The 14,603-nt window shown below is 39.7% G+C and overlaps 1 protein-coding gene across 1 annotated transcript in view; it reads left to right on the top strand.

Annotated features, from left to right (window-relative positions):
- The first annotated feature begins 18 nt into the window (after nt 1–18).
- LOC308178604 (uncharacterized protein) overlaps nt 19–14,603 on the top strand; it is a 44,459-nt gene continuing 29,874 nt past the window's right edge. Inside the window, exons 1-11 of the mRNA XM_080557487.1 lie at nt 19–2,043; nt 2,227–2,424; nt 3,311–3,425; nt 5,447–5,620; nt 5,828–6,067; nt 10,390–10,508; nt 11,125–11,253; nt 11,416–11,596; nt 11,803–11,938; nt 13,485–13,588; nt 13,668–13,910. Coding sequence (XP_080413613.1) covers nt 3,419–3,425; nt 5,447–5,620; nt 5,828–6,067; nt 10,390–10,508; nt 11,125–11,253; nt 11,416–11,596; nt 11,803–11,938; nt 13,485–13,588; nt 13,668–13,910 — 1,333 coding nt within the window. The 5' untranslated portion in view covers nt 19–2,043; nt 2,227–2,424; nt 3,311–3,418. The remainder of the gene's footprint in view (nt 2,044–2,226; nt 2,425–3,310; nt 3,426–5,446; nt 5,621–5,827; nt 6,068–10,389; nt 10,509–11,124; nt 11,254–11,415; nt 11,597–11,802; nt 11,939–13,484; nt 13,589–13,667; nt 13,911–14,603) is intronic.

The raw sequence follows: 14,603 nt of genomic DNA on the forward strand, positions 1-14,603 counted from the left end.
TTTCCCCTTCACTGCAACCATGGAACAAGAAAGTAGCCAGGATTAGGAACATGATTTACATTATTTAGCTTTTGTCGTCTTTTTTTTTTCTTCCCTCCTGTAAAGTCTGTCACTGTAACTTGAGCACTTATCTAGACATATTCTTTTCTCTTTCTCCTTCTTTTTGCAAATCACAGGACAGAAATGTTCTAAGTGAATTTAGAATGATGTCCAATTTGAGAGCCATTTCACAAACAAATTGGGATAATTGACAGTTCAATCTTTTTTTTTTTTTTATTTTTTTTCCCTCACTTGCTGATACTCTTCTTTGGGAATCAAAGGGAGAGTAATCTTAAGACCAGGGATATTTTACCTAGAGAAAAATTAGAAACTCTTCATTATGGTTTGTGAGTCAGGAAGCCATCCCTATCAGGGAATAATATATTAAATACAGAGTCTGGTTAATATCAAGGTCATCAGAATTCAGATTTAGTACAGTTTACTTAAACCCTCTATCAGTAGATGGGTACAGACTGCAAGCATGGAGAAAAACAAACAAACAAACAAACAAACATAGCAAGGGAAAGAATACTTTCAACTTTGTTTGGGTGTTGTGAGGCCCAAAAATGGTAGTAAAGAGGTGTGTCTTAATAAAAGGTGTCTTAGGCTTCATTTAAAAATTGTATAATTAACTTAACTATTGAATTCCACATCTCGAGTTCCTGTTGCTAAACAGTATGTGTAATAGCAAATGTTCTTTCAACACAACTCTGTCTGGCAGGTGGACAAGTACTTTGAGTGGAAACAAAAGCTAAAAGCTGGATTCCAGGACCTAGAGCTAGGTGTAGCCCACTGAGTGACTGGGTTTATGGATTATATAATTATACAACGGTAAGTCAATATCTGGCTGAAAATGAGCTGTGTAGATGAAGTGAATGGAAAGTCAAGCTACTGCTCTATTGTACTTGGACTGCAAGGCCAGGGAACCGGTAAAAACTTAGCAAGAGCCTGGAGCCAGCTCTGTGCCCGCACTTCTACCCCACAGCACAGAGTATGTGTGACTTTCAATAGGGAACACTCATTGTCACATGAGCAGCCAACACTCAGATTAGCTATAAACCCCTTTTGTCCTTTTAGCCTGCAAGAGTGCTTTAGGAGGGCAATTGCAGTCACTTAGTTTTCCAGTGCCAGTCACGTAACATCAGTATGACAGCATACTGGCTATGTAATGAGATGGACTACAGAGAAGTTGTACAAGCAAACCACAGTTTTTCTCCTGATGTTCTTCAAGGCTTGCCAGAGGCAAAAGCTCGCATCACATCGACCAAATGATGACAGTTCGAGCTCAAGCATAGCCTTACACTCACGATGCCAATATACTCTTAATGACTTCTTTTTGCATCCCTTTTATGAGTGAAAACCACCAGACTGTGCTAAGTCAAGTGATTTGCAGTAGCAGAAAAGACAGAATGTGGTGAATGGGACCTCTAGGTGAATTAAAGAGAGGCAACACCCTTCCCCTGTGTTAGTGCACACATGCATAAAGTTGATGTGTCTAATTAAATGCGTACCTACTGGGATACAGACTCACAGAAAGGATTCTGCAACATTTCCATGGAAGTTATACTGATCTCTTTCTAGCAAAGACTAGAATCATTACAAGTTTAAGGTGCAATATGGCTACTCTAAGGTTATGACAGTGCAATACTTGAACAACAACTTATTAAGGAGGCAAGAAAAATATAAAATTATGTTTTCCTTGGAAAGTTGAAGAACTGCACGGCAATTTCAAGGCCACGGAACTAGGGAAAAGAAGGAATAAAATATTTTGAGCCATTTGGGATTATAGGTGGGTGGAATTGGGCTACGAAAAACACCTGTGACACTATTAAGTCATTAGTTACATAGGAACCACGACTGCTGCATTCCAAGTGGATTACAAAAGCAGCTGCTGATGCTTTGGTGTGGTGAAGGTGCCAACTGTCAGGTGTCAATTTGGGATGTAGGCCACTCTGAAAGTTTCTGGTGGCTTGGTGAACACTGCTGTGGGTGTGTCATGCAGAGGTAAAGGAGGTGGTTACTGCTGAGACAGAAAAAGTGGTCTGAGATTTAATTGCTTGTATGAGTAGCAAGGAAGAAGAAAGGAAATAGTCATGCTCCAGAGGGAGCAATGTGCAGTGTCTGAAGCAATCACTGTAAGTACTGAACACATGAACTAAAGAACTGGTCGATGTGGTTTATCACTAGGGCTGCGTGTAAAGATCAAGTAACATCAGAGGCTTGTGGCTCTTCTGGTTTCCAAGGAATATGAATTAAGGATAAGAAGACGACCAACTAAAACAGCTCTGTGCAATCAAATCTGTTCAAGAAGACTCCTGAAATAAATTCTAAGAGACTGAACATCCCAGAAACTTCCAAGAAGAGGAAGGACCTCTGAATTATAATGTAAGTGGAGATATACAAGGTCATAGCAGATATCATACTGCCAAATACATAAAGATTTAGTGTTTTTCTTTCAAGACAGGGATATTCACAAAAAGATGTAAGAAAGATGTAAGACGACTTTTTGTTTGTTTGTTTCTAAATCTGCCTTAGAAGCAATTGTTAGAGCTCAAGTTTTATTTGTTTTCAATTATTTCCTTTGTAATTGTAAAATTCAGACTACTTTTTTGTTGTTGTTTAAGTCTTTACTGAGTACTAAAACATAACCAGTGGAGCTGTGGAATCTTATCCAGATAATTATTCATCCCCACAAAAATGTCACTTTATTACCTGTACACTTTTTAAGTAGACCTTAAGGTTTGCACTGATAGAAGCTACTTGTGCTCCATAGTTTCACTTTTGTTTTGTTCATAAGAATTTATTTATTTTTAAATAGATAATGTGGAGCTGGCTAACAAATCAGGTAGACAGACATTTGTTCCAGGGGCGTTGGGGTTGAGTTAATTTGAGACAAAAAAAAAAGCTCATGGTTGTTAAACAAAACCAGAAGTGACATGAACCAAACTGGAAGTTAAGTAATCAGGAAATGCCTCTTTTCCTTCATGTGGTTCATATGTCCCACCACGCTCCCTGTTTCCTCATCCCTGAAGATAACTTATTCATGGCACACCTATTATTCTTTGTAGGAAGTTCTACTTGTCTTGGAATCCAAGAGAATGCATTTCCTCTGAGTAAATAATTTTGGTATCTCCTCCCGTAATTACACCCACGTTGAGCAGTACCATTGGTATTAGATTTACATATATTATAGTAACTAGTCAATTCATTTGACAAGTCTACAGGTATTAATAACAAGTGCTAAGTACCTATTCCTTCTGTTGAATTTCAGCTGACAGCACAAAAAGCTTGCTGGCTTTTTTCTTTTTATGATTAACGTGAATTGGACAACCCTGAAGAACAAAGTAGAAGGTGTATGCGATTCACATAAGTTGAGGGAATGGCAGGTGAGTTCTGTATGTCATTTGCTTACCTTCAGCAGGTTATTTATTCGGGACTGTTTAAGATATATGCCCTGTAGGTATCTGCATAGAGATGTCTTATCTAGAGGAAATTTTATATTGTAATTTGTTCTTGCATTTCATTTTCAGTGTTTTGTTATTATTATCAGATCTGTTTGAAAGTAATTTTCAAGATTAGCACAAGATGTTGGGGGGGGGGGAGGAGGAGAGGGGAGGGAAGAGAGAAAAAAATAAATTCCCATTTCTTCAATGTCACCACACGTAAATCTAGCTAAACTCTTTATTTTTAAAATGCTATTTCACACACATTATACTTTACACTAATTTTGTTAAAACAAAATAATCTATCTTAACGGAGCCGTGAGCATGGAACTTATAGACGGGATTCAAAGAAGCACTGAAACCATACTCAAGGAAAATGGTAATGAGAATATCTCCGCTTAGTATTAACAGAGATCAAAATTTAGAATGATTGGTGACCTGGGCAACTGGAAAGCAGCTCTATCTTTTATTCACTGATGAAAGAAACTTTCTCAAATCAGTTTTTAAAATGTTGTTTTGCGGGGTAAACAACAGCCTAATGCAGTTCTTGTTTGTCCAAGATATTAGTGCTAAAGATAGTCTCTTTCAGCTCGTCAGAAGTTACTCACTTTAGTTCTATATGATCTTGGACTAAAAGAAAAAAATCCTTCTTTCTTGATTTTAATCATAGCACTTCACTTTTTTGGCAGATTGAAAAAGGAAGAAAATGAAATTTAATATAAAGATTGTATGTAAGCTGTATTTTAATATGCAGCTATATTGGTTCAGATCTGACTTCATATTTCATTGCTGTGCTTTATGGTATATGACAGAGTTGGAAACTTCTTTGAAGATCTCTGCCATAATACTGCATTGTGCCACAAACCTTAATCTGTCTTAATCCATCCGTTCTACTCGTTGTTTGTTGTTGTTTTCATTTGAGTTTCCTTTAAAATGGTAATGGTGGTGTCACCCCCTGCTCCACCACCCCCCCAGAAAAAAGCTCATTGCATATGTGATACTAGCACTAAAAAATTATTTTGTAGAACCTTCCCCAAGGTACTTGCAATACAATGCCCCAGATGCATTCTCTGGAGTCTCACAGGACAAACACAGGGCCTCTCAGAGCTCCTAAAGGCAGTATAACTGCACCAGTTGGAGCATGGCAATAAAGCATGAGCAAGAGAAGGGAAAACACTCTTGGTAAGAGAATTGTATAAATACTTGCTTTTACGTTGGCATAAAATATATGCTATAAATGCTATATGCATAATCATACGTGCTTTAATGCTAATATAGCATTTAAGGTGGCAAATGCCACTTTGTGGGTTTTAGACTGTAGAGCACAATAACAGTATGTAGGGAGACATTTGATATCAGAGAACTGCAAGCACACTAAGTCATCAGAATTCCTCTAGGACATAAGGGCAGGGTCTATGAGAATAGAAACACAAGCAGGCCAGCTGTAACTTCGGATGGGGCTAAATTTAGATGGCTTTCTTTGTCAAAAGCTCCAATGCATGTAAGAGACAGGCTAGTTGTAAAAGACAGACTATCACCGTGTATCCTTCCCTACTGTAGGCCAGATGGCACCAGAATGTAAGCAGGAAAACATCTCCTAATAGCCCTTTCTAGAATAATAAAAATACATATGTTGAAAATGTAGAGGGGCTGCTAGCCACTTTATTTGGTGCCAACTTTGAAATGACCCTGATTTGCATTTTTTTTTAAAGTCCAGTGATAAAATAGTATCTTATACCGTCTACGAAGTAAATGAGTTCTTGGTGTATGATAGTGCAGTAACAAAACCCAAGCACAGCTTTTTTTTGTTATTGACCACTAGACTTAATTTATTTGGCCATCTGCTCTGTATCCATCCTTCTTCCAGTAAAAGATAACTGCTGCTAGCAATCTCATCATTCCACCTGGAATAAATGACTTCTTTCCACACTGGCTACTTTTTAATGTCTTCTCTTATTTTACAGATCTGACACCAACACATATCAGCTGGCAGCCATCAGTAAATGCAGGTGCACACCATACTGACAGATATGCTAACACTGAGTTGACTGTGAGGCGAGGACAAGCGTTCACTATTACTTTGTACTTCAACAGACCAAAGCAGCCTGGGGAGAGCCTAGCCTTTGTCACTGAAATAGGTAACACTCCCTTAGGTTACTCCATGCTCTCATAGAGCTGTAAGTCTTTATTCCTTTTAGCTTCCCCCTATTCTGTTTAGAAATTTAATTTTTCTTCATGTATTTCTAATACTCCCCCCTCACCCCCAATTGTGCTCAATTCAAGTGTGAGATTAATACTGAAACCACACTCTATAATGCAAATCAATCATCCCTTCCTTCTGGCAGGGCCATCCCCCTCAGAATCTCACCATACAAAGGCTGTATTTAACCTCTCTGAGGTGGGTGCAAGTGGCTGGAGTGCTGTCCAAGGATCCAGTGAGTCTGGCTACACGAGTTTTACAATATCTAGCCCAGCCAATGCCATCATCGGACGATACAATCTCATCCTCCAGGTAACCTCAGGGAACAAGATCTTCTCCAGATTCCTAGGGCAGTTTGTGATGCTTTTCAACCCTTGGTGCCCAGGTAGGTACTGATGCCATAGCTCTTGAACGTAACTGATTTATTTACTTTCCTATCTGCACAGTAAGCTTGCTCCCTCAAGTTGTGTCTCTGTGTCTCTGGGGGCAGCAGTCTTAGCCATGTGTTCACAGATCTGTTTTAACTGCATTAAAAATGCACCAGCCCTCCTCCCTTCCCCCCCCCCCCCCCCCCATTTATTTATTTTTAATTAAAGGGAATGTGCTGTAGAGGATGACATCACAGACTTTCTTCAGGACTGAGCAGATCACTTTTTCTGTAGATGAGGGCTGATAGACTTTAAGTGCACGTACATTTCAGAACAAGCATACAGTGATGTCCTTTACTTGCACCTAAATCAAAGCAAGTCTGCTTTTGTAGATGTTACCTGCAAAGATAATAGCTCAACTAGCGTTATAAACTGATAGAGGGCTAGTGTGAGGAAGATTAGTATTTCCCGTATCTTTTGTCATGGGTTAGAAATGGACATCTCTTGCCACTCCCACTTTTTATTTCTGCAGCCTCAGCATATTGCAGAAGAAATGCAAGTTCCTAAACTCTGATTTTGCAAATACATGACAAACCTAGATTAGCCCTAAACTATACCACTTTGGAGTTAAAGAGTTCTTATCCAGCCAACTGACTATACAGCTTGTGTAAGAAGAGAGAAGTTACCACCATCTGCTGTTTTCTTCATGTGATCAGATGTTAGTTAGGGGCCACTAAGAAGTATGTCAAGAGCCAAGATTAAAAAATAAGAATCTGCTAACTAGTTTGGCATGTCTTGGAAGACAGAAAATAATTGTATTGAGGAAACTCAGGCTGTCTCTGCATGGACAGTCCTGAAGAAAAAAAGAAAACTCCTGTAGAACCTCCTGAAAAATCATTTGTTGCATAACTTCTAAGTGATAGGAACCACACTGCAGGGACATTAAAATTGTCAGTCTTTGACACTGGTACTTGTAAGACCAGACAAACTGTTGCTAGAGGAAAACTGAGAAAAAGGAAGCTATGACCTTATAATTTAAAACTAATGATTTTGCAGAAGAGTCCTCCAAATTTATCAGACAGTGACCACTGCCAAATAAAAAGGGAGTATCCTTAAAGTAGGATGTGGCTGTACAAGCTTCTGCGAAGCATAATAGCTCTCTGATCCTGACAGACAGAAACACGTTCACTTTGAGGGTATGTTACCAACACAGTAATTGTCACAGTAGATAGGATATAGAAAAAAATATTCTCAAAGGATAAATGGCAGAAACAGTCTGTATATAGTGTTCCACATGGGAGCTTAGTCACTAAGCTGGTAAAGACAGGGATTACTTCATAAACTGTAGTATCAGTAAAGAACTACCTAAAACTAAACAGTCAGGACCATAGATGAAAGGAAAAGCAGTGGGTTAGAGAAAAGCTGTTAATGGATCCTTAAGCGCCATCTGAAAGGACACACTTATCAAAAGCTTCATTATTGACTTTGTAATGCTGACATTAAGTGGCATTGTTCATAGACAGATGGACTGGGATGCCACAAAAATAACTGGATGACCTTAGGGACTGGAGTGCTAGAGAAAGGATAAGATGTAATAATAGAAAATAAAAGACCAGGGAGAAATAAGAATTCCGATGACAGGCTCACCAGCTGAAAATCACGTGTAACGTGAAAGTACTTTTTAATCAAAGGATGAGAACCACAGTGAAGTGGCTCTGAAAAAGGCAAATGCAATATTAAGCTGGGTAAGAGGAAACAGTCCCTCTGATATGTAAGTATTAATGGCATTGCACAAGGAGGTAGCGTGATCTCACTTGGAATATTCTCAATACATCTTTCATGAACAAGAATTATGAAGTATAACAAGTTCAGAGCAGGGTTACTATCATGACTGAACACAAGAAAAGCCTTCTGGATAAAAACTACTTTAAAATTTTTAGTTTAGCAAGCAGAAAGCTATTCATTTCACAGGTTGTATATCTGAAATAAGCACAGAATTTGGACACAGAAAACACCAATCTTCCTACAATGGTAATAAGCCAATAAGCTTAATAATTCAATTCAAGTATTTGTTTCAAACCTGTAGATAAAACAAAAGTGATGTTTTACCATTAAATGTCCTTTTGAGACTTAAGTAAAGGCAAACTTCTTTAAGATACATACAAGCCAGCCTTTGATAATAATGCATTATATCCTGATGCTATTGAAGGAACGTACAGTCAACTACTAGAATAAGAAGTGAACAGCTAATCACGGAAACCATTTCCAGATACATGAAGGAGAAGATAATCCTCAGGAGTAGTCAGCATGGATTCACTAAGGGGAAGTCATGTCTGACCAAACCAACAAGCTTCTGTAATGAAATCACTAGCCTGATGGATGGGGGATGAGGTTGGGGGGAGCAGTGAATGTCATCTTCCTGGACTTCAGTAAGGTCTTTCAGACTACCACCTATAAGATCCTCATAGAGAAGCAGCTGAAGTATGGGATGGATGAACAGACAGTGAGGTAGATTGGAAACTGGTTGAACTGCCTGCTCCAGAGGGTAGTAGTGGTGCAAAGTGCAGTTAGAGGCCATTAACAATGGGAGTACCCCAGGTGTAAATGCTAGGCCCAATCTTTTTTTAAGATCTTCACTAATGATCTGAATGAGGGGTAGAAGACACCCTCAGTAAACTTGCAGACAGCACAAAACTGGGAGGAGTGGCTGACTCACCAGACAGTCACGCTGCCATCCAGAAGGACCTTGACAGGCTGTAGAGGCGGGCTGACAAAAATCTCCTGGAGTTCAACAAGGAGAAGTGCAGAGTCCTGCACCTGGGAAGGAACTCCAGGCACCAGGGCATGCTGGGGGTCACCCAGCTGGAAAGCAGCAGAAAAGGACCTGGGGGTCCTGGTGGACACCAAGTTGGACATGAGCAGCAGTGTGCCCATGCTGCTAAGGAGGCTAAAGGTATTCTTGGCTGCGTTAGGCAAGGTATTGTCAGCAGGTCAAGAGAGGTGATTCTTCCCCCTCTGCTCAGCTTGGGTGAGGCCGCACCTGGAGTGCTGCATCCAGTGATGGGCCCCCAGTACAAGAGCAACGCGGACATACTGGAGATAATCCAATATAGGGCCACCAAGATCATCAATGGAGCACCTCTCCTGCGAGGAGAGGCTGAGAGAGCTGGGATTGTTCAGCCTGGAGAAGAGAAGGCTCAGGGGAGATCCCATCAATGTCTATAAATACCTGAAGGGAAGGTGCAAAGAGGATGGAGCCAGGCTCTTTTCAGCGGTGCCCAGTGCCAGGACAAGAGGCGATGAGTGCAAACTGAAAAAAGACAGGAGGTACCGTCTAAACAGCAGGAAGCACTTCTGTGCTGTGTGGGTGACAGAGCACCGGTATAGGTTGCCCATTGGTGCTAGAGACTCCTTCTTTGGAGATCTTCAGAATTCATCTCGACAACCTGTTCTAGGTATCTCTGCTTGTGTTCTAGGTATCCCTGCTTGAACAGGGTGGTTGGTCCAGAGGACATCCAGAGGTCCCTTCCCCAATCTAAATCATTCTGTGAAATAAATTACACATTCTTTTTACTTGCAGGGAGGGAAGGGAGTTCATTATAAGAAGGTAAAGAAATTGACTCAGTAAAATAGAAAACTTATTTGTAAATTATTTTTTTAAATCCTGAAGTTTCAGAAAATAGTTTTAAATATTATGAGATTGAATACAACACTAAGTAAATAGTACTAACCTAAAGAGAGAACAAAACAACCTGGAAATCTGTTGGAAGACAGTGCTTTCATAGCAGCTATATACTGTGTCATAGACTAGGGCGACCAACGAGCAACAATGAAATCAAAGTGAATGGTTCAGCAGGATATCCTAATAACATTTCTGATAGTGATTTGGACTCTTAAAACAAGGTTAAGATCACTAGAAAATAGAGTAAAATATCATTATCATCTGTACGATTGTTTTCAAAAGTGTCTTCTGCTTGTAACTACTCCAATAAGGCAGTGAGCTAACTTGGACATTTCTCCATCTTCTCCACAAAACTACAACATAAAGAGAAGGAACATTTGTATAATATAAAAAGGCTACACTAAAAATTGGGGGAAAGAGTCACAGTAATATAACATGCATTTCCTTCCCTCCCTCTGCATGCCTGCCCCCCCCCCCCCCCCAACAGTAACTAGGTATTTTCATTGAACTGTGCATGTCCAGGGAGTTATAGCAATGAGATATTGTTTTCCAAATAGTAAAGCTACTTCCTCATGTTAGGTCAAGATAAAGTTTTTTTTCTAAGGTTGCTAGTGTTCCCAGCTTTAAGTGTAAAAGCATGTCCAACTTTGTTTTCAGGTGATGATGTCTACATGGCTAATGAAAACGAGAGACAGGAATATGTTCTAAATGAAAATGGAATTATCTTTGTGGGCAATGCAAAGTACATTGAAGCAAGAGGATGGTACTATGGACAGGTAAGCTGTAAGGAATTAAGTAGGACTCTCATTCTGTCTCCAATATCATTTTCTCTTACCATTGTTTGCCTCTTTGATAAGTATACATATGCATATGGAAACTGGACAAACCTGGCTAGCTCTACTTGTGGTTTGCTCACTGCGGACCTTGTAGGACTTAGGTCTGAGAGATGACTTAGCACAGCACTGCAGCTAGGACTGATTTCTACATGTACCATGGGCCTCATCTGCGATCAGAACATCCACAGCACGACTGAAAATATACTAATGTGGATCCAAGACACCCACTGTTTTTTAATGCAGTTACAATGGGCTAGAACCAACATTGATATAATTCCAATAACTGCAGACAATAAACTTGCCAGATTCAGTTTTATTGCAGTCATTTTTTTCCTGACGGCCAAAGACACCGTGCCAGATTTCTGGTTTGTTTAGTTATGCCTGGCTTTAGCCAATATTGCAGCGTGAACCAACCGCACACTACCATCTTTGTGCCTCACTATTCCTGCCACTTTTGAGCTGAAATAGCTAAAAAAGAAGGAAATGAAGTGGAATCTCCCCTAATTTTGTTAGCATAACTATCTATTTCTTTAACATTTCTCCTATCTGATCACAGTTTCAAGATCAGCTTCTAAACATCTGTCTCACCATGCTTGATCTGAGTCTGTACTATCGTCAGGACCCAGCCATTGATGTATCCCGAAGAGGAGATCCTAAATATGTGGGCCGAGTAATCAGTTCTATGGTAAGAAATGGACAATTTAATCTGAACTCTGCACACGGAAAGCAGTCTCTGCCCCAGTGAGACTTAACCACCTGATCCTTGAGCAATATAATTGAAAAAAACTAGATATGGTGCATTACACGCAGCTGATTTTGCCCATTCTGTCCATTGGCCTATTTTTAGATCAATGGAAATGATAATGATAATGGAGTTCTCCTTGGAAAGTGGCAAGGAAGTTTCCATTCACATGAGAATCCATCCAGATGGGACGGCAGTGTGGTAATCCTCCAGAAATGGCGTCAGGACAACTACAAACCTGTTCAATATGGCCAGTGCTGGGTTTTTGCAGGTGTGATGTGTACAGGTAAGCTTTGAGAATAAAGGACTAAGGTGAAATGGAGGCAACATGTGACCTGTGGTTTTGTCAGAACTACAAAGCAATTAATTCTACAAGAGGAATAATGCTTTGAAGACTGCAAATGCTGAAGAACCACAACATTTAGAAAAAACTTTGTTTCTAAAATATCTGTAATCACTGGAGTCTTTTGTTTTGTTTTTAATCTATTTCAGTTTTGAGGTGCTTGGGGATTCCAACTCGTTTGATTTCAAATTTTAACTCTGCCCATGATGTGGATAGAAACCTCAGCATTGATAAATACTATGACAGCTCCGGGAAGAGTCTTAATATCAGCAAGGATTCCACGTGGTAAACTTAAGTTTTTGCATCTCACCCACAGTTAGAGAGAGGATTTATGAGATCAAAAAACATGAGCATTAGTAGTACAAAAGCAACAGAGCGGATATTTAATACAAACATCTAAATTAATAGACTAGCCACCCATTTGGAAAGAAACCATATTGCACAGATTTGGGGTAACATTTACTTCAAACAAAAAACAACAACAAGAACAACAAGTTTTCTTGCAGTCCCAGACCTCAGACTAGTTGCAGCTTTTTTAAGAAAAACGTATGTTTCCATTGAGAATGTACCAACTTCAGAGTCTTTGATTTATTTACCCTTAATCAGACTGTTCCTAATAATGCAGCTATGTACCTTCCACGCTCCTAACTAGTTTACTGCTGCAATAACTTTTTCATTACATATCTAAAGCCTGTGTTTCTCAGAGTGGCCTGCCATTCTCCTCAGGGAGATAGGAGCCTCCCCAAGAAGTTTTCCAGCACTCCTTTAACTGGCCCTTCCCTTTATGGGAGCTGTAAGAGGGAACAATCCCAACACTCTCCAGACTTGATTACTGAGGCCTTGTAGTCCAGTGCTCTAAACTGTAAAGTGATCTACGATCGTGACTCAAGCCCCAAAATTTGAATAGCCAAAGAAACATGATTTTTTTTTATACTATACCATTTTATACTTTATTTACTCCCCAATTTCAAATCAGAACGTGAACTAACTACAGCCATTTACCCAAGGGTATATGACATAACTGTATTTTTGTGCTTAGCCAAAATTTCACTTTTACATAGCGTGTTGTTTTTTTCCCCCCCCCCCCGAGCGTATGTGGCTGAACAACATGGGAACATTTTCCATCCCCTAACTTCCTTAAAAGCATTGGCCTCTGAACAAAGCAGACAAAGCATCTTTTCTGGGTCTTCCTGTGACTTACGATTAACCAATCCTTTGCGCTATCCTTTCCTTTGGCCTGTGGAACTCAAAGAAGTTTTAAACAGGACAAGAGAGATTCGCAGAGAATAAGATGACTAATAACCATTAACTTAGTGGTCTCAACTCTGACTGCTAGAAAGCAGTAAGGCATATCATGGCAGGGGTCACTCAATTCACATACTCTTCTTAGCTTGTTTCTAAACATTTCCTGCTGCACACTACTATAGATGGACTATTGTACTTCATTAGTGTTTTATTTTATTCCATTATAGCTTTGTTAAATTTCTTTTAAACTTAGCAACTCCCACATTTGAAGGTTACTGAGCCCAATCCCCAAATGTTGCCTATATCCACAGCCTAAATCTTTCATATCATTACAAAAGCAAGCTGTTGACTTTTTGTTATTGTTGTGGGTTTTTGTTGTTTGCCGATTTGTTTACTCACAGAGGCCTACAGCTCAACAGCAAGCAGTAGATCTGTACTTTGAGAAAGACAGTGAGTTGCTGTCTCCGGACAGCTTGTAACACATTTTAGGGCATCTTTAAAAACCACAGTTCCCTTCTCCTTTCAAATTGGAAGTTTGTATGCCTCTGTATTACCATGCTTTCTAGACACCGTTCTTTGTCTCCAGGGACTATCATGTCTGGAATGAAAGCTGGTTTATTCGCCCAGACCTGGGAACACAATACAATGGATGGCAAGTTTTAGATGCGACTCCGCAAGAACAAAGCAAAGGTAACTGTATCATGACTTAATATTGCTTCCCCAAACTAAGCATGACTAATGAAGTTTGACGATTTTTTTCATGTTTTAGGATTATTCCAGTGTGGTCCTGCATCTGTCATAGCCATCAAAGAAGGCGATGTAGACTTGGATTATGACACATTATTTGTATATACAGAGGTGAATGCTGATTGCAACAGATGGATAGTATACAATGATGGAATTAAGAAAAGAGTTTATTGTGATACTGAAATAATTGGCAGGTTTATCAGCACCAAAGCTGTGGGCAGCAATTCCCGTGTGGACGTCACTTATAACTACAAATACCCAGAAGGTAAAGGAAGAGTTTGTTATCACAATTCATCTCCTACAGAATTCTTGGTGGTAGGCAGCTAGGATGGGTAGCCTGTTTTGCCTGGGTATCTCTGATTCCTTTAGAAAATACTTCTGTTGTCAGGCTACTTTCCTAATTCAGTAGGTATTATATTTGTTTTTGTGTACTCAGTAGTTTCCTTGCTAAGGCACAGCACAAAATATACTTTAGTCTCTCACAGAAAATTACAAAATGAAATGTATAGAGAAAACAGGGCTATAAATTATGTTTTACTACCTAAGGCAGACAAATTCTCAAGCCGTCATACAAAGAGTGCACAGGACTGTAGTATGGCAGTTACAGATTAATAGATAGCAGCTTTCTGGTTTATCTGGCAGACGGACTGGGACAACAATCAAAGCTCTAATCGAAAACCTTAAACTAGTCCTCTAATGCTGTACACCTATCATCTCCCATATGACCATAGACTCAGCAAATAAATTCTCCCCTGCTGTGTCCGTTCCAATATTTCATGTTTCCTTTTGAAGACGCCACTATACTCTGCTCCCAAGGGTGGTGACTAACTTGGTCTCCCTGTCTAACTAATACACCGAACTACGCTCTTTTGTGCTTCTGCTCTGACATCCAGCCATCAGCTAACCAGCTGTTCAGTTGTTATGTGTTTGTACTCCCTGTAGACTCAGTCTACAGAGT

This window comes from Anser brachyrhynchus (assembly GCF_964034855.1).
Source record: "Anser brachyrhynchus genome assembly, chromosome: 16".
In the NCBI taxonomy this organism is placed as follows: Eukaryota; Metazoa; Chordata; class Aves; order Anseriformes; family Anatidae; genus Anser; species Anser brachyrhynchus.